The sequence below is a fragment of the Cylas formicarius genome, unplaced genomic scaffold (assembly GCF_029955315.1).
Source record: "Cylas formicarius isolate icCylForm1 unplaced genomic scaffold, icCylForm1.1 PGA_scaffold_10__41_contigs__length_53128322, whole genome shotgun sequence".
Classification (NCBI taxonomy): domain Eukaryota; kingdom Metazoa; phylum Arthropoda; class Insecta; order Coleoptera; family Brentidae; genus Cylas; species Cylas formicarius.
The window spans coordinates 527,595-548,404 of record NW_026844214.1 but is presented as its reverse complement, the minus strand read 5'-3'; the positions used below and the strand labels follow the sequence as shown (position 1 = coordinate 548,404).

The 20,810-nt window shown below is 33.6% G+C and overlaps 1 protein-coding gene across 5 annotated transcripts in view; it reads right to left on the bottom strand.

The window, feature by feature from the left end:
- LOC132703922 (sodium/potassium/calcium exchanger Nckx30C-like) overlaps window positions 1–20,810 on the bottom strand; it is a 141,668-nt gene that overhangs the window by 112,441 nt on the left and 8,417 nt on the right. For 4 of the 5 annotated variants that reach the window (XR_009619189.1, XM_060673461.1, XM_060673493.1 and 1 more), the window contains exon 2: window positions 10,896–10,919. The exons of the other annotated variant lie outside the window; for it this stretch is intronic. Coding sequence is in view for 3 of the 4 variants with exons in the window: in XM_060673461.1 (XP_060529444.1) it covers window positions 10,896–10,919 (24 nt within the window). In the remaining variant the exon portion in view is untranslated. The remainder of the gene's footprint in view (window positions 1–10,895; window positions 10,920–20,810) is intronic. 5 annotated transcript variants of the gene reach the window in all.

Genomic DNA, 20,810 nt, shown 5'->3' with positions numbered 1-20,810 from the left:
GCAGCCTCATACGTAAATATTATTTTGTTAAGAAAATTAATTAATTAATTAATTAATAATAATAATACATAAAAACAGGATAGTGTATATAACAAAGTACATTACGTTTATATAAATAAGCAAAAGGAAGCAACATCAACAAAATAATAGAAAGTCATTGTACAGTCACACCGTCAGACGCTTCTTTGACTTCAGTCACAGCGGCAGTACCCATGTATTCCCCGACCGAGTAAAAGCAGTGCCTTTTAAGTGTTTTTTTTTAATTTTCTATTACTTAGAACTTTCACGCTAGCTGGTAGTTTATTGTACAAGTTTAAGTTTAGTGAATTTTTTTGACATTTTGTATATTTGAATCTTGAAGCACGAAGTAGCTTGTTATTTGTAGTTAAATAGTTATCAAACTCTCGAATTGCTCGAATTGGATGCATATGGACTTTACAAAAAGTTAACACATATGTTAAGTAATTCAGAATTCGAACAATGGTGTGACTACCAGAGAAAAATGTTTGTAGTCATAGAAAACGAATATGTTAAGAAGTTTTCGTCATTGAACAAAAAACTCAAAAACCTTGGTGTTAAAACCATTACCATTGTTGAAAACTGTTCTTCTCAATCCTTTTACAATGGTGAATTGAATTTACTCAACAAAGGTTTGAATTTTGTCCCGCCGACTTCGAGGGATAGTCTGCAAGAGGTGGTGGAAGTGTTGAGTATAGCATTCAAATTTCAAAAAGTATTAGAAATCGAAATAAAGGTAATAATAAAACCAAACAAATTCATTGGTCCAAAAACATTGTTAGGGGATTAAAAGAGAAGAATTGTTTTTATTTAAAAGCAGATAAGGGTAATAAAGTTGACATCTTAGACAAAGAAGACTATTTTCAACGAGTTGATAAACTCCTTGAAGAGTCCTTATAAGAAATTAAACAGAAATCCATTATCGAGGATGGTACAGCAGGTAAAAAGCGCATTAAATAGTTGTAAAAATCTTATTACCCAAAATCTGAAATACAAATTGCAGACATCTAATCCTACTTTGTCCAAATTATATTGTTTACCCAAAATTCATAAATCTGGAAAAAACAATGAGACCTATTGTCTCAGCTATAGCTTCTCCAACATATAATATTTCAAAGTGGTTGGTTGCAGAACTTGGAAATTTAAAACATAAAAAAGAAAGTTTTTCTGTAAAAAACTCGCAAGAGTTTATTGGGAAAGTCAAAGACGTAAGGCTAAATGAACATGAACTTTTAGTGTCTTCTGATGTCTCCTCATTATTTTCAAGCGTTCCTATACCTCAGGAAATTACTCGAATATAATAACTACAGTAAAGCTTTGCATGAGTCAAAATATTTTTCTATATAATAACAACTATTATGAACAACAAAATGGCACGGCCATGGGAAATTGTTTATCTCCTTTCCTGACTGAACTTTTCATGCTAGGATATGATATAGATACGTCGACGATATTTTCGCGGTTTTTGATACAACTTGCATGGATCTAAATGACTTTGTTTCAAACTTGAATAATTACTTCCCATCTATTAAATTCTCATATGAAATAGAATGCAGTTGCCTTTTTTTGGACGTTCTCGTTGTCAAAAACAGTGAAAATCATATAGTCTTTGACATTTATAGGAAAGACACTAGTACTTTAAGATACATAACCAATGATTCTAACCATGCTTTTCAACATAAAATGGCAAGTTTTAATTTTCTAGTCCATAGACTTGTCACATTTCCTTTAAATCAAGAAAGGTTTGAGGTGGAAAGAAGCCTTATAAAAAAGGTGGCTAGAATCAATGGCCATGAAGATAGTTTTATCGACAAGTTAATTAAGAAATTTAGATTTAAAAACAAACTTCAAAAATCAACGACTTTTCAAGCTGATAAGGAAAATTTAAAAGTAGTCTCAATTCCCTTCTCTCCCCAATATACAAGTGGACTTGATAGAGTCTTCAGGGCCGCAGGTCTTCGAAGTACCTATCAGTCCGGATCAAAATTAAAAAATCTCTTGGATAATCCCAAGGATAAATTAGATACCCTTGAAAAGTCGGGAATTTATGAAATATGTTGTAACGATTGTGACAAGTCATATGTAGGGCACACGAAAAGATCAATTAATGTTAGATTTAAGGAACACTTTGCACATTTAAAATTTGGTAGATTAGAAAAATCAAGTGTAGCCGAACATATGGTCAACAATAATCGTAAGGTAGATATTAGTAATTTAGAATTAGTAAAACATGTAAATAATAGTAGAAAATTAGATGCCTACGAAAGCTTAGAAATTGTTAAGAGAGGGAATAAGGCACTGAACAAGGAGAGAGGTCCAATCCCATTGAGCCCATTATACGCGCTGATTGGTTGCGTGAACAGTGGGTAATTCCCCCTCCCACTTGATAATAAATATACAGACAAGGAAGTGGAATAATTTCCAGCTTCTTATAAACTGGTCGACAGTGCTCCAGATAACCTGCACCGGCAATCAAACGAACAACTTTCTTTTGGAGTTTAAATGCCTGGTCTGCTGTGACAAAATTACCCCAGAGAACTATGACGTAAGTTAGATGAGAGTGAAAAAGAGAAAAATAGGTAACTGGCAATGTACCCACGGTAACCAGTCCTTTCATCAAGCGTTGCTCCCAAGAGCCTCACATTCAAGACACAAGACATTGTGTCTTATCTGTGTTCAGTTTAGGTTTATTATCAACATTGTGCATCAGTTCATTGGAGTCATTGCCATAAGTCACAAACGATGTATCGTCCGCATAAAGTGTACACTTATTGGGGAACAGAAAATGATACCAGTCATTGCTGTAAATAGTGAATAGTAGCGGACCCAAGACGGAGCCCTGAGGCACGTCAGATGACACACTGTCTTCTGACAGTTAAATATGACGGGACAAGTTCCTAATTGTTCAAATTGTTTAATTTCATTTTTAATTGTATTTATTGAAGGAACTTTTCAATCAATCAATTATTATCATTATTATTAAGTAGAATATTTAAAATTATTTCTTCACTTATCTATCGTTATTAATTCAATAGAAAATCATCGCCATTGTAATGCCAGTCAAAATCAGTACAAATTTAATAAATAACTTCTAAAAGAAACTTTTTTTTCACTTTTTTTATTTGTTATTTCATTAATTTTCAATTGAAATTAATTTCGTTATTATATTCTCTTGAGCAAGCTTGCATTTTATGGAGTGCGTGGTGTTCCACTCAAACTTTTTAAGTCCTATTTAACAGATAGACAACAGTTTGTGAGCGTAAACAGCAATAAGTCTGATTTGGCTTGCGTTGAGTTTCGAGTACCCCAGGGCTCCGTTCTGGGACCCCTCCTTTCTATTAAATACATAAATGATATTTGCCGGTACATCACTAGCCTGTGTAATATTGAAACTTATCTAAGGCCAATGCACGGTTTTCAGCCAATAATGTACAACTTAATGAAGCTAAAACGAAGGATTTATTAGTGTCTAGTAGCAGTAGGTTGACATGTGGTAAGGGATGCAAGATTTTGGCCGTTTCCTTGGATGACGCTCTGAATTGGTCAGAACACACTGGCGAGCTAAGTAAAAATCGTTCAAATATTCATTTTCTTTTGCGTCAGCTTCGCAGAATGGTGAATTTCGATGTATCGAAGTCAACTTACTTTGGTTTATGTCACTCGCCTATAAGCTATGCCACCATACTGTGGGGTAACTCCTCTTATGCCATTAAACGAAAAATATTTTAAATATAAAATTAAAAGTTTTCTTCTAAGTAAGGGCTATTATAGCGTTGGTGAATTTTTTGAAGAAAACGTCGGTAGTGACGTGTTGCGGGGCGTTGTGCATTGATTGTATTTTAATTTTGTTGTCCTGTTAGGATTTATTGTGAAGTTATATACATTGTATATCTAGATTTAGTATATTATGACGTTATATACAATTTTATGTTAGCATATACTTACATATAAGGTTGTTCGGAAAGTCATTTCGTTTTTTCCCGTCAGAGGACTTAATTACGTTTTTTCGAAACCAACTTCACACTTAAGCCGCATAACCATTATATGTCTTGAGAGCTGATATTGCAAGGCTTGTGTGTGAAAAAGTTCTATTAATTCTACGCAGTAGTTTTTGGTTGGTGCCCTTTTAAATATGGAGAGCAATAAGCAGCATTTTCGTCATATTTTACTTTTTTACTTCAGAAAAGGTAAAAATGCTGTCCAAGCGAGAAAAAAATTGACGGATGTGTATGGAGAAGGCGTGTTAACAGTACGCCAGTGCCAGAACTGGTTTGCAAAATTTCGATCCGGCAATTTTGATGTCGAAGATGCACCACGGTCTGGAAGGCCGGTCGAAGCTGACAAAGATGCGATAAAGGCATTAGTTGATGCAAATCGGCGAATAACCACACGAGAGATCGGTGAGAGATTAAATTTGTCGAATTCGACTGTTTATGGCCATTTCAAAGGCATGGGCTTAACCTCGAAGCTCGATGTGTGGGTGCCCCATGTCCTTACGGAGCGAAATTTGTGTCGTCGCGTTGACGTGTGTGATTCGCTCCTCAAACGTCGAGAAAATGATCCATTTTTGAAGCGGATTATTACTGGGGACGAAAAATGGGTTGTATGTAACAATGTTAAACGCAAGAGGTCATGGAGCAGAAAAGATGAACCGGCTCAAAGCGTGTCAAAAGCCAACATTCACCAAAAAAAGATGATGCTCTCCGTTTGGTGGGATGTCAAAGGAATCGTTTTTTTTGAGCTTTTGCCGGACAAGACAACGATTAATTCAGAAGTCTATTGTCATCAACTGGACAAATTGAATGATTCGCTTAAAGAGAAGAGGCCCGAATTAATCAACAGGAAGGGTGTAGTGTTCCACCAGGATAATGCGAGACCTCACACAAGTTTGGTCACTCGCCAAAAACTTTTACAGCTTGAATGGGACGTACTGCAACATCCACCATATTCTCCAAATCTGGCGCCTTCCGACTACTATTTGTTCCGGTCCCTGCAAAATTTTTTGGATGGCAAAACCTTTACCTCAAATGAAGATGTCAAAAACCACCTGAACCAGTTTTTTGCCAGCAAGGACTAAAACTTTTATGAGAGGGAATTATGTTACTGCCAGAAAGATGGCAAAAGGTGTTGGACCAGAATGGCCAATATATAATTTAATAAAATATTTATTCATTATACGAAAACTGTCTTTCATGTTCCCCAAAAAAAACGAAATGACTTTCCGAACAACCCAATACATTGTATATCTAGATTTAGTATATTATGACGTTATATACAATTTTATGTTAGCATATACTTACATATATTAATTTTTTTTTCCTTTGTATGACTTGCTACAAACAATGATATTGTAAAGTAGTCAATAAACCGTCTATCTAACTATCTATCTATCTCTCTATCTATAGAGATATTTTAATGTAAATTATCGAAAAGAAAGGACTTTTTCTCAATTTATAATTTTTCCATATAAAAATAATTCATATCGTTAATAGTATGTTATGCAACAAGTGCGGTAAACGGCATTTGACTCACGAGTTTATTTGACACGAGCGGAACACAGCGGAGCGAGTAACGAGTGAGTTAAGAATTTACCGAACGCGTTGCATACTATACTTTTTCTACGACCGTTAGTTTTTGGGTACGTTTTCGCAAAAAACACAAATACATTCACTGACAGGAAGGTCACAATTGACAAACGTCAAAATTTAAAGCGTCTCCGAAAACATTCGATTGCTCCCAAATCCGTGCGGTAAAATCGCGGAAATATCCGAAGTGGCTCGGATTCATGGGAACCGAAACTGACTTGGTAAAGTGACGCTTCCCGCACGCTAGATCGGTGGATAATTAGGTATTTTACAGACGGGAGTAGAAAAAATTTATTTAAAGATAATTAACGTAAATTAAAAAAATAACTGCTGCGAAATTATGCAATTAAAAGTTCATCATAACCGGCAAATATCCTAATCGTTAATAAAAATATCATCGATAAAGCGGAATGAATCAATTCAATTCGACCATGAATTTTAATATATAACTGGAAACGGATGTGAAAGACATTCCATCATTTTCAGAACGCGTCGCGCTGTTTAACCCTAATAAAACATTTATGATTTATTATGTAGTTTGCAATCTCAACCCGCCCGAAAATTATTTTTGGGTCACTGATTTCGGTCAGATTGCTTACACCTTGAGCAGGGGTTTCGATTCGAAACCAATGGCGGAGACTTATTGCCGGCGTTGCAGTGCTCGCAAAAAGTAATTCGCCAAAATATAAACATTTTTCTGTTGAGCAAAAAAACCATAGCAAACCCGAACAATTTGTGAAAAGAAACATTGACGAGAAAGAAGTACGCACCAAGTGGCTCCAAATTAAGAAATAGTGACCAAATTTTTTTAAAACTAATAATTTATTTAGTACAATTAATTAAGTAAAATAAAAATTTCAACTAATAAAATCAAAAGATATATGTAAATTTTCTGGTAATGGTTGCTAAAACAGTGGCATTGTTGTTGTGTTTGGTCAAATTTTTAAACAAACGTCGTTAACAGCTATCCACTGTCAACAGTCATCGCGGATTTCTCTATGGAAGTCTTTGTCTATGGAAACGTTGCGTCGATAATACTATTGTTAATTGGCCTCATGGTCAAGAAATCCTAGTAGATTTTCGTAGACATTTAAACTCTATACACCCTAACATTACTTTTACCATTAACTTGGAAACTGATAATAGAAAATCAAACCTAACATTGGGTCATTGTGTTTACAGTAAACTACGCACACAGACCGATACCTTAATGCATGGTCACATCACCATCCGGCCCAAAAATCATCGGTTTCCAATTCTCTTGTTGACAGAGCCGTAAAACTATCTCAGTCTGAGTCATTGAACCCAGAATTAAAACACCTTACCTCTTCTCTTCTTTCTAATCACATTAAAGATATTAAGCAATCCCAGACTTGCCACTGTTGTCCTTCCTAATATTCAAACCATCACTGACCACATACGAAAAATTCTAAAGAAACATTACGTCAAAACCAGATTTACCGCTTGTCCAAAAATCTCTCAACATCTTCGATCTGTCATAGACAAAATTCCATTTGAGGTGCCAGGAGTTTACAGCATTCCATGCATATGCGGCAAAAAATATCAACTAGGCTCAAAGAATATGGAAGAGTCTTATGACTAAAAAAAATAAACTCATCAGCACAAAACTAAAATTCTTCCACGTAATCAATTCTTCTACCAACGAAAAATCCACCAATATGGAAATCAGTCGTCCGGGACGGTGTTTATGGCCCTGATTTAGCTCCGCCCACTTCAAACACTATATAAGGAGGTACAGAGTAAAATGCGAGCCAGTTTCAGTCAAGCTCTGAAGAAGCCAGCAGGATGATTGGCGAAACGTTAGCCAGTTCTAGTCAATAAAAACGGACGGATAAGGACTCCAGAAGTTTTATAAAAAGTAAAACAGTGAGAGATTTTCAATTTTTACATTATGAAAGTAAAGGGCCCAAAATTACTTGAAATTTTAGAGATGAACAAATTGAAATTTTCAAAGTTCACTTTAAATGATCAATTAGATCTTAATAACCCACCATTATTAAACCTATTTTTAGTTTAATTATCTAGCATGGTAAAAGTGGAAATTTATATTAAACTAACATTACATGTTTAGCTATAATTTAACCCTCTTTTATAAGTTGCCTAGACTTAACGATGATAGATTTTGTGTATATACCGACTGATCTAATTTAAATTATGATATGAGTAGAGATACAAAGCCGGCTGAATTAGCAAACTTTTAGTTTACTGCTCTCTGTTTTCTTTAATTATCATGGGGTAGTACATCAAGAGTTCTTACCACTACCTCGTACGTCAATAAGGAATATAACCTTAAATTTAGAGATTTTGGAAATTGTATTGTTTTCTACCGAGTTTGAATATGAAAATTTCAATGGACTTCTTAATTTTCCTACCAACACCACAAACGATTTCCGATTTATTTTTTGCAAACAACAGTATACACCAGTTGCGAAAACTTCCGGTTCATTCCGGATTGAATTGCATTGCTTCAATACACACAATACATACACTGCACACTGTCCCACACTAAACATATTGAAATAAAAATCTATTAAAATATAATAACATATTCGAACTTACTGATATATATTTTATTGTGTATTTAATTAACAGTTAAGTAAATATTCATACGGTTTTCAATTTAGTAACATCGAAGATAAAATTGGTAACTGATGAGCCCAATCCGGGCATAACTTTCTAAATTGTCCTCTTCATGCACTAGTGGACATGACCTACTACGTAATATTATTCACTTATGCAGCTATGCGCTATCTGCCGTTGAACTAAATACCTGAGGAGCGGTTAAAAATGATTCGTGCAAACTAATTTATCATCTTTCTCAATCAGCGACAATCGCAACGTAGAAAAATCTGGATACGCCATTGCCCAGAAGTGCTTATCGATCTTACAACAATGACGTCGTGCTTTCTGCGTTCCGGATATGGGATATGGGCAAAATACATCATATCATCGGGCCATTAATAACGCTAAAAATTAATTTTGGTCGGCAGCGAGGTAGCTAGGCTTATAGAGGAAGGAATCGTCAATATTAACAGCCATCAAGGTTGATTACTGGGAGCCTGGGGTCTTAATAATAGAAAAATACGCAAAGGAGACCATTTCAGCTGGAATTGGACGAAAATCAACCCTATTTGGGTGCACCGTCAAAATTCCTTTTTGACCGAGGAAATAACGTTGCTGGTTGATAAATGAAAGTCTAGAGCAGTTTTGGTTAGTGGCAGATAGTGGCAGAACTAGCAAACCAGACAGTATAGTATGCAAATTATTTTTTAAATGTGGAACTAAATAAAAAAGTTGAACACTACGCCAAGAGTTAACTATTTTTTGGAATTAGCAAAACGTAGAAAAGTAGCTAATAGAAATTATTGCTTGAATCATATACGCAAAGTACAGCTATAAGCAAGTTGACATCATATTAGTAAATGAGTAAGATCACGTCAAGTGCACCCCCCATTTACCCCTTTGTCATAGAAATTTAATCTATATATATTTTTTACAAGTACTTATGATCCCAGAAAACGATTTTTTAAAATTTTGATTTTAACATTTTTTTATAATGAAAATTTTAAGCACTTTTAATTAAAAAATGGATTAAAAATCAACCGTAAGAGATAAATTTATGAAATTTTTGGCATCCATGGTCTATACTTTAAGAAAATATTAACGACATAAAATATTTGTTTATTTTCGTATTGTTAACTACCTTTTAAGTTAACAAATGAAAATTTAACTAATTTCTTGAAAAAAAAAATCATTGTTTTTATCGGTCACATCCTTTAAACGTTTAAGATTTCGGAAGAAAATTTCACTGCTCGTCATTAGTTTAAACAAAATTGATTGATGGCATTGAAGTTTTATCAGTGATAATTTAAAATAATAATACAAAATATTATTATAAAACAAATTTTATTATTATTTATGTTATTTTATGATAATAATTATTAATAAAATTTCATTTTCTTTATCAACTATCAATTTTTTTTATTATTTTTACCAAACAGCGTAAATGTAGAAAAAAATAATAATAATAATTAAATTTATAAAACTGTTATGGTCTATATTTATTTTTTCTAGGTAATTTTGTAAATTATTATTTATAAATTTACTAGTCAACACTCCATCTTTAGTTAACAAAAAAAAAACCGCTCTGTTACGATTTTCATTTGTTTTTCGAGTATCCTAGTAAATAACAAAATCATAAAAGTTGAAATGTTGTTGAGTTGTGTTTTTTTAGTTAACATTTTAGTATTATAATTTTCAATTGTGATAATTATATTTTCTGTGATTTAAAATGGGCCGAGTGCAGGCTCCTTCCAGAGGATGAAACCTATTTAAAAAAAAAGTTATTTTTAAAAAAATAAAAATAAATGAAAAATTTACATTGTTAACATTGTTAAAAAATAAAGTTTTATTAATAATAATTATAATGAAATAACAGAAATAATAATAAAATTTGTTTTATAATAATATTGCGTATTATTCTTTTAAATTATCACCGATAAAACCTTCAATGCAGTTCGAGACGCTCGGCAGCGCGGCGCGCTGTCATAAATAAATTGATTTTGTTTAAACTAATGACGAGCAGTGAAATTTTCTTTCGAAATCTTAAACATAAATGTGTAAAGCATGTGACCGATAAAAAAAGCATGATTTTTTTACCAAGAAATCAGTTAAATTTTCATTGGTTAACTTTAAAATTAGTTAACAATACGAAAATAAATAATTTTAAACCGTTAATATATTCTTAAAGTATAGACATTTGACCATGGATGTTGAAAATTTCATAAATATATCTCTTACGGTTGATTTCTAATCCATATTTTAATTAAAAGTGCTTAAAATTTTCGTTATAAAAAAAAATTAAAATCAAAATTTTTGAAAAATCGTTTGAGGGATCAATTTTCCATCATAAGTACTTATAAAAAATATATATAGATCAATTTTTTATGATCAAGTGGTAAATGGGGGTCCACTTGGCGTCATCTTACTCTAATAAATAGTTATTATTATTTTACCATTATTACTATCTGGCACGAAAACCCTTCGCACCAACAAAAAACTCTCGGTCATTTACGAAAAATAAAAAAATTAAAACATGCCGAAACTCTCAATTAAAACCCCGTAAAGGTTCACTTTCCCGCCTTGCGGGAACTTAACGACCTAAATAAGAGAATCAAATAAAAGGAAAGTCGCAGCGAGGCTCTAAAAAGGGAAAACATGCAAGACAAAGAAACGTGAGTAAAAAAAGCAAGCTTTAATTCTCTCACTCACCAGAGTTTGAGCGGCCGCTTGGTGCTGAAAAACAACGAAGCACACATTTAGTTACATACAAGAGAGAATTTACAGCTACAGTGTTGCCAGCTACGCGCATCGAGTGGCACAGTTCAACGATAGGTGAAGCAGAATAGCGGTTCATCAGACAGGAAAACGAAGAATAAGTATGGCGGTTCAGTAGCGGTGTGAATTGCTTTTGTGCTTCAAGCCGGCTCCGTTATCGATTTTTAGGACATGCATAGACAGAAGAATACTTATTTTACACTTCGCATATTTACATTTGCGCCTATTCGTCAAGCCATAACTTTTACGGGTGAGATGTATAGTTCAGTGATAAATGATTTTGGTTAGTTTTGGTTTGGTTAATGAATAAATGTAAAAAGATATACGAGGTGTGTTCAAAAAGTGAGGTGGCTTTTGCAGTTTGCACTTTACTGTTTTTTTATGAGACAGAAGCGTTAGAAGTGGAACGAAGAATTTGCATAAAATTTTGTGTAAAAAATCGTTGTTATCTTATCTCAGAAACTAGTCAAAACTTAACTACAAAAGTTAATTGGGGTATTACAAACCTTCAATTTATTTTAGTGTTGTATATACAGGGTGTTTCATTTTTCGCGGGCGGGTTTCAACTTTCTTTTTTTGAATAGAACGCCTGGAGTACTACTGCATTTTTACTTCGTTTTTACCATTTTGACGGTTGCGGGAAGTAAAATATCTGCCAATATCTTCATTCGGAAGCATTTATTGTTTCACTTGAGTAAGTTTTGTTGTAGACGAAGGACTCGAATAACGGGTTGGACAAGAAATTTCGATACGTATTAATACAGGGTACGTGAAAAGTAAGATTAAAAATAAAGTTGAATACGCCTAATATTTTTGTATCACAAATATGCTGTTGCTATATAAGTTCAGTTAGTGTAAGGTGGCTATGACGACGTTTAAACAAAACAAGTGCTAGGGCGCTGCTTCCGTATTACGTTTACCACAGAGGAATCGGTTAATATGTTAGAATGGCATATATCGAACAATAAAAACCTGACCCTGGCTCTTTGAGAAGACAATCTGATGGAGAGACACTTTTCAGAAAATATAATTGCTAACATTTTTCAGAGTAATAGATCCAGTATTTTTTTATCAGAATTTAAATTCCTAACGCTACTTAGAGATTTTAATTATTATTTGTCGAAAATGAAGTGCCTGAAATTATATATATTCACATGACAATTGTTTCGACAACACTGTGTCTTTATCAAATGTAACATTTACAAACTGCCTGCTACTATATATACCGAAAAATTGAAATAAAACCTTAATTAATGTTCTGAGAATTTAAGTTTAATAATGGAGAGGTATTTGAATCTAATTGATCGTTAAGCCATACATTTGAATGTCTTATTTTGTTAATCCCCATAGCTTATAATAAATTTAATTGTCTGTTTTTTGTAGCTGTATGTAAAATATAAATATATAAATATATATATATATATATATATATATATATATATATATATATATATATATATATATATATATATATATATATATATATAGAGTAACTAACGACGAAGTACTAAGAAGCACATTTTGGCAAATGTTTTGAAACTTTTTCACCGAGTTCTCGTATGTATGTAATTGTTTTAAATTGTTCGTGTTCTGTATTAGGTTTCGGATAAATGTAGTTTAATATTGTCTGGATTTGTTTTTTGTTTTATAATTTTATCTATAATAGACGGATTGTAGCCGTTGTTGAGTGCAATTTGTTTTATGATATTAAGTTCTTTCTTGTAATTTTTTGTTGGTTTGTGGCGTATTAAGAACTCTTTGTATAGAAAAGTGAAATGTGCATAAGGGTGATTTGAGCTGTTATCTATGACTATGTCCGTGTGTGACGGTTTATGGTAAATGGACAAATGAACAACTTTTTTATAGAAGCTCCCAATAAAATAGTTGACAAAATTAAAAAGTCATCTAACATGAACAAAAATTCATTTCTAGATGTAATTGGAAGCTTTCGTGAAAGTATGTACATTAGACCTTTCTCTCAAGAGGAAATATAAAAAATAGAATGAAAAACAAAAATTCTTATGGCCCTGATAGTGTGCCTTTTGTAATATTCAAAAAGTGTGCCGACTATATCCAGTCCATTGACCTCCCTGAAAGTTTCGAGTGTGGCTCCCATCTTTAAAAAGGGCGACAGGCATTCTGCAGAAAATTATCGTCCAATAGCAATCACATCATGCTTTGCTTTGCTTGACCGATTATTTAAGTAGAAACATTTTTTTTCCGAAAGTCAGCACGGCTTCAGAAAAGGTAGATCAATTCAAACTGCGATCCATTCATTTTTGAAGCATGCTATCAACCATATTGAGTCTGGAGAGCACCCTGCCGGGATATTTTGTAATCTTAGCAGGGCGTTTGACTGTATGAACCACGAAATTGTTTTGAATAGGATGGAACAATACGGAATTCGTGGAATAGCTCTGAACTGATTCAGATCGTTCTTAACAAATCGTAGGCAGTATGTTGAAATAAGGCAGGAGAGGGACAACTTGTGTCAAATTAAAAAATCTCAAGTCCAATCTGTAGATAGAGGTGTACCGCAAGGTACAGTGCTTGGCCCTGTTTTATTTGTCCTTTTTATCAATGAAGTTTCTGCTCACCTACCTAGAGTTCGCTGACGACTGTTCAAGTCTCCTCACAATGTTATCAAACTGTTCAAGTAGAATTAATTCAACTCTTGTACTGCTAAATAGCTGGTTTAACACCAACGAACTCTTTTTGAATGTCCAAAAAACAAGTGTACTTATATTCAAATGCCCACAAAACAAAAAAGATCTTTCTGTGAATGTATGGTCGGGCGGGAAGGCCGTTGAAATAAAAAAAGCACGCTAAATTTTTAGGACTAGAGCTCGACGAAACCCTGTCTTGGGAAGCTCAATGCCAATTACTTTCTTCAAAGCTGCATAGTTATTGTTTCTTAATTAAAAATGTAAAAACTGTTTTGACTTGAAAATGCATGATAAATTTCTACTATGCTCACATCTATTCGAGATTACTCTATGGTATTCCCTCTTGGGGAAATTCAAGTCATATGACATCTGTTTTCAAATCCTAAAAAAAATCCTAAGGTGTATTGCTATACTGTAGCCGGATAGTTCGTGCAGGCCCCTCTCCCGGAGTATAAAATACTGCCTTTAGCGTGTATATACATATTAAAAGTTTGTTTACGGGTATATAAAAATAAAAATATCTTACAAAAAAAGGAGATTTCCACGACTATAATACACGTAACAAAGACTGTTTCTCCATAAAAAAAATAGACTACAATTTCCAAAAAAATAATTTACGAACACCGGTATTAGAGTCTACAATAGACTGTCCCCAGAGCTAAAGCGGAGTAGTAATGTAAACATTTTTAAATCCAAACTAAAGTGTTTCCTCCTAGAAAACTGTTTTTATAATTATTAATTAATGTTTGTCTACACTGTATTGTTGTTGTGCTCTGTCATATATTTTTATTATATAAATTTTTAATGTAATTCTCTGCCTCATTTGCATGATCTATATTGACCTACATGACGAAATCCATAATACACTGATCAAACTTGCTGACGGTTGCTTCTGCAGAGTTTAACTGAAACTTTCTCGCATTCTGCTCTGTACCTGTTTATATATTGTTTAATACTGTCAATACTATTCTTTGGTCGCGTGAAAATATTGAAAAGTGGTTTTTGGTTAATATTGACTGCGGTCTCCTTGAATCATACACTTTGCATTTCTTCTTTCTTCTTTCAAGAGTGAATATCTGTCAATGCTTCAAGCTTGAACGGAACAATTAAATATTTAATTTGCCTTTGTATTGCAGGCATCTAGCTATTAGATATGTAGAGGCCCTGCCTATGCTGAAAATACAAGAATTGTGCACTGCATTGCTATGTAAGAATCTGAAATATTTATTAAATCTAGACCACAAATCATTTTAGAAGTTGTTGAGAAGTTAATTTTTTTTCACTTCATTGAACAAATCAAAAACATCACATTAGATACACAAGATATTCTGTTTAGTTTCGACGTAGAACCCCTCTTTATTAAAATTCCTATTGCTAAAACTGTCACCATCATTTCAGATATATTAAAATCCGAGAATCTGGAACCAAACCTTCTCACCGTAATTGAAAAATGCTTGTTTGGAACATATATGAGTTCTCCACTATCACCAGTCATCGCGAATATATCTATGGAAGCCCTTGAGAAGAAAGCTCTCAACACCTTCCATCTGAATCCAAAATTATGGAAATGCTACGTCGATGATACTTTTGTTATTTGGCCTCATGGTCAGGAATCCCTAGTAGATTTTCTTAGAAATTTAAACTCTATACACCCTAACATAAGTTTTGCATTAAAATATAAACTAATAACAACCTCCCATTCTTAGATATTCTTGTCAATAGAAAATCAGACCTAACATTGGATCATTGTGTTTACAGAAAACCTACACACAGAGCCGTAAAAATCTCGCAGTCCGGGTCATTGAACATCTTACATCTGCTCTTCTCTCTAATAATTTCCACATTAAAGATATTAACCGTTCCATCACAAAATACACTTCACGACAGGTTTTTCTTATTCATTTCGGGGGACCTCCTTAGACGGCCTAGGTTTAGACTGAGGAAGTCTGAGAGCAACTCGTTGAACCTGAAATTGGATAATGTTTTGCCAGGTACCGTGAAAAAGATAAGCAATAGAAAATTGAAACATACTATTAAAGAATTCCTACAACGGCATTGTTTTTACTCCCTGCGAGCATACATTGACACTGTCACTGGTATCGGTGCGCTATAAAACTGTATAGTACTGTATAATTTTGTTTGTATTAGATGTGTGTTTTTATGTTATTTTTTAATGTGATTTTATTACACTTGAATATAACTTCTGACTTGCTACAATTGTACGTTACTTTTGTACGAAACGTAGTCAATAAATGAATCTATCTATCTATCTAGAAGCAACCTAACAATCTTAACCGCGACTCAGGTCTCTACCCGTCACCGATATGGGAATCAGTCATGCGAGACGAGTGTTTTCATTTAGCTCCGCCCATCTCAAACAATATAAAAGCAGTCAAGCTCTGAAGAAGCCAACAGGATGATTGGCGAAACGTCAGCAAGTTCGACTCAGCAAAAACCGACGCAGGAGGAAGCCAAAAGTTTTATAAAAAGTGTTTTTAAGTAAATAAAAAATCGGATTTTTAATTTTTATTCCGAAGAAGCTAGATTAAAAAAAAAAACGCAAAGAACACAAATATTCCATTTTTGAGAAAATATCTCCTTAAAAACTTGAATATTCTTAAACACTCTATATTACAGAAAGGTCCCCTAATATATGGTGTTAACCGTTATTAATTCGAGAGCTTTTTCCAATTCTTTTCAAAATTAAATTCCAGTTCCCTCTTCACGCCTCTTTGTTGTTCCTGACGTTATTCGTAATAACAGGAACTAAAAGGAAGCCTCTATTAACCGTAAACTTTTGATGGGTCTTAAAAGGGAATGATAATATAAATATATTTTACGTCCCGTATTCCTCCGTGCATTTTATGACGGTAAAAGGAAAGAAGCGAAAATTTAAAAGCGATTTCTTGAGAGAAAATGCGTTTCCGGTCTATTTCGGTTTGTTTCACGTTGCCCAACATTTTGGCGAAAAACTATCTATATTCTGCATCGCATTAGTGCTTACGAAAGTCAACTTTGGACCGATTCTTTTTGGGTGAATACAAAACTAAAAAAAAATGATTTTTTTTATGTTCTAAAATTAGAAAAAAAATTATATGTGACTCATAGGGTAAGTGTCTTTCCTGCATATACAAGCTAGGTGTGGAAATAAAAACAAAATTTGAGGAGTCTGTCTGTGGATGAAAATTTTGAATATATCAGATTTTTGTTTGTAGAAAAGGGAACTTTTATGTAGTAATATACCTGTCACTTAGTTCACAATTTTATTTTTCTGTTTACCAGCCTAATTGATAAGAACCAACTTAACCTGAAGAAAGTAAACACAAAAAAACCCTCACATGCAGAATTCAGCGTTCACATTTTTACCTAAAATAGTTGAAAGATTTGTATAAAAAATTTTCTAAATAACAATTTTTAATTCGAAAATGTAACTATAACATATCTTGTATAGAATGTTCTAGAGTTCTTCATAGAATCGAAAAATTAAATAATATATAGGCCCTTAAATTAAAAAAAAAAATATTTAAAAAATAGAGATCACAACCTGCTATGGCAGCAACGCAAGTTTTATTTTTTTTTCTTTGCCTGTACTTCTAATATTGGAGAACCCTCTATAGACCTTGGTGAGCTAAGTAAAAACAATGTTCCATTTAATAAAGGACGTAAAACAACGGATAATTTACAACCCTGGAAAATTTTCACAATGCTGGTTTAAGTCAACTACTAAGCTCAATAACAAGCAACGAAATATATGATCAAATAGCTCTTTTACGATCAAGCTACTTTAAGATCTTGAGACGAATATTGATTACAATCGGCATCGGAGAGGATGGAAAAAGCCAGGTCAGCATTCACCAAAATAAACAATATCTTTAGACGTCACTGTTTACATTTAAAAAAAAATGCCCCAGTCTACCAATATTTTTTTTTGTTATGACACCCCAGCACATCAACGAGATGAAAGCGTCGAAGAAGTGAAACAAATGGTGTTTCGTCGAAACAATATTAGAAGTGTCTGAAGACGCCGGCATCTCTACTGGCTCATACGATGCAATTTTTTTCAAAGTTTTGGTTAGTTTTGGAAGAAAACTGCTTTGGAACGACTGAGGAGATAATGCACCTGCTCAATCATCGTTAAATAATAAAATAAATATAAAGTAATAATAAATAATAGAATATAAAATAATAAATAAAACTTCAGAATTCATATTTAAAGAAATATTTAATGGTTAATTAACCAGCTTGATTAAAAATATATAAATAACAAAATAAAATAATGCTCGTTCCATCTGGCATCATAACCATACAGAAATATCAAAATATTCAAAAATGTAGTTGGCTATGAAATCTTTTTTTTTTGACGTATTAAGGTATAAACAAACTGGAGTGCCATGTCTTTAAAAGAAGGAGTATCGTGTCTTTGCTATTTAAAAAATACCTAATATTGCCAACAAGAGACCTAATGTCGGCAGCTATAAATTCAATAAGAATTTATACCTCGAATAACTCAAAAAGTAAGAAAAATTTAAATATACGATAAATTTACCAACTTACCTTGTTTTTTGTCCTAGAATTGATATCTGAATAAAAAATATAGGATGTTCCACTTGAAAATCTTGAGATTTTGTTAATTAACTTCGCCAAAACGGCACCACCTATTTGGGACAAACTGAGACGCATCTGTCAAACTGATCGAGTAGTACATCATCTCGTTAGTCTGTGGTTAAATTTTCGTTGCAATACTTGGATCAGTAGCGTCACAAGTTTTATATGTGACAATCAAAGTATGAAAAAAAAAACGCATAATCTCAATTTCTGCCTAAACTGTGCAAAATTCGAATATTAATTTCTTAAGAAAATTACCTTTATTTTAACCAAGGATTCCAAAAATGACGATATAACTTTTGTACGAAACTTTTTTCCTGTGGGTTTCCATTTGGCACAAAGTGTACCTGTCAGCTTTCTTAGGTATCACCATACTGGGAGAGGATGTAGGGCATAAATAACAGAAGGAGCCCAGGACAGAGACGAACACTGGACTCTTCCGAACACTAGTCAACAAGGTCACAATGACCGCGCTAGTAGCCAATATTCGAAACGAATGGGCCCTCGGAACCGAAGAGGAAGCTGGTAAAATAAAAAGTTTACCGTCAGAAACGTCTCAGTTCTCTAAAAAAGAACGAAATTGCGAATGAAATTCTCCGTTAAATAAAAAACATAGAGAGAATCTAATACTCCTTAATAAAGTTGCACGTTTGTAGTTGTAGTTATAACGCGACTATTTAGTTTCGGTAATATGTGACGGTAATACACTCGGTCGATCCCATGGGCGCTTAATTGGTGTGGCACTATGCAAGTTTTCCAGTATACGCGCGTTAGCGTTGTTAATTGTACGACCCAGATGTCACCCCAAATTGTTTCAGCCATAATGGCGCTGCTAAAAGTAAACAAATTGCAATCTCGATGTTTACATGAAGCTTTGACGGGCTCATTCTATCTGCACAAGCGACAATAAAGCATTATTAGTGTCTTTGAAATCCATTTTTATCGTATTTAAAGTGTAATATGAAAACGTGAGTCTCCTAGATGGAGAAGTCAATAGGACATTTTTACGCAATGGCTTTAATGCAGTGTCATTTTCTACTTACAAATCTTGTTGTTGTTGAGTTCCATACCCTTCCAAACATGATTCAAGACAAAGCTGAGAATTTACGTATACCTTCCCCCCAGAGCCACGTTCAGATATTTGAAAAACTATCGTGAACATTAATGAAAAAATCAAACTACGAAACACTGGGTAAATGTGTCATCGCACATACCAAAAGGGGAAATCATTACCAAATGTTGAGTTTATCCTGAATAGCTAATGAAATTTGATTTGCAACCGAAAAAATCCTTAAACAATCCAAAACTCGTAAATCTAATATTCGAAAACATGAACGCATAGCTGTAAAACTTCCAGAATCTAACAAGGACATCTTAATTCTAAACCCAGATAAAGGAAATGCTATGATGACCATAAAGACTGTCTTACCGGAAAAAGATCTTTCTATGGAGCGCAACCTTAAAGCTGTTATTAACCCGTCTTTTTTATTAAAATCCTTGACAAAATCTGTCTAAAACTCCTCGTCTCTACTGACTGCCTAAGATTGAAAAACCACAATTAACCCTTTGACCTATTGTCAGCACTATTGGTCCTCTAGCATATTCTTAGCAAAATATCATTGAACGAATAAGAACCATGACATTAGATCCTAACGAGACTCTGGTTAGATTCAAACTAGAATCCTTCTATACTAAAGTCCCTGTTACTGAAAAGCTCAACACTATTTCAGATACATGAAAATACAAGGGTCTGGATCTAGATTAATCTGCATTTTCGCCTCTTATTGTACCGAAAACTACCTTAACGCAGCATTTTCATAACCTACAAGACTGAAATCTACCTTAAAGTTGCAGATAACTACTTAAAAACCCACTTCTTGGATTGATACTAGGTTTTTCTTATTCATTTCAAACAGATTCCAGTCAAAATCATCTCTTACGACACATATCGCATCTACAACAGCATCAAATATCACCTTACACTATAAACTCAAAACTAAACTAATAACATCCACATTAAAGATATTAAAAGTTTTATCACAAAATACACTTCACCACAACCTTCCAATAGCAACGAAGCCGAAAGCAATCCCACACCTGCCATTGTTGTGTCCTTCCTTGCATTCAAAACATCACCGACCACATATCAACAGTTCTCAAGAAATATAACATCAAAACCAGATTTACCACTTGTCCAAAAATCTCTGAACATCTTCGATCCTTCAAAGACAAAATTCCATTTGAGATGCCAGGAATTTGCAGCATTCCATGCATATGCGACAAAGAATACATTGGAGAAACCAGACGAAAAATATCAACTAGGCTCAAAGAACATGAAAGAGCCTTGACAATATAAGACAAATAAACTCATCCGCAGTTGCCAGACACAATCAAACAGGAGGAGACAGGTATTATAGTAGTCCGCGGAAGATTCTTTGAAAAATGAATTGTTCATTATCAGAACAATTTGGTTTGTGTTTGGGTTTGAAACCAGTAAATTTATTCTGAAACACGAACTCTACTGAAAGAACTGTTTTTCCAACATTATCGGCATAAATCGCACAACGCAAACATGAAC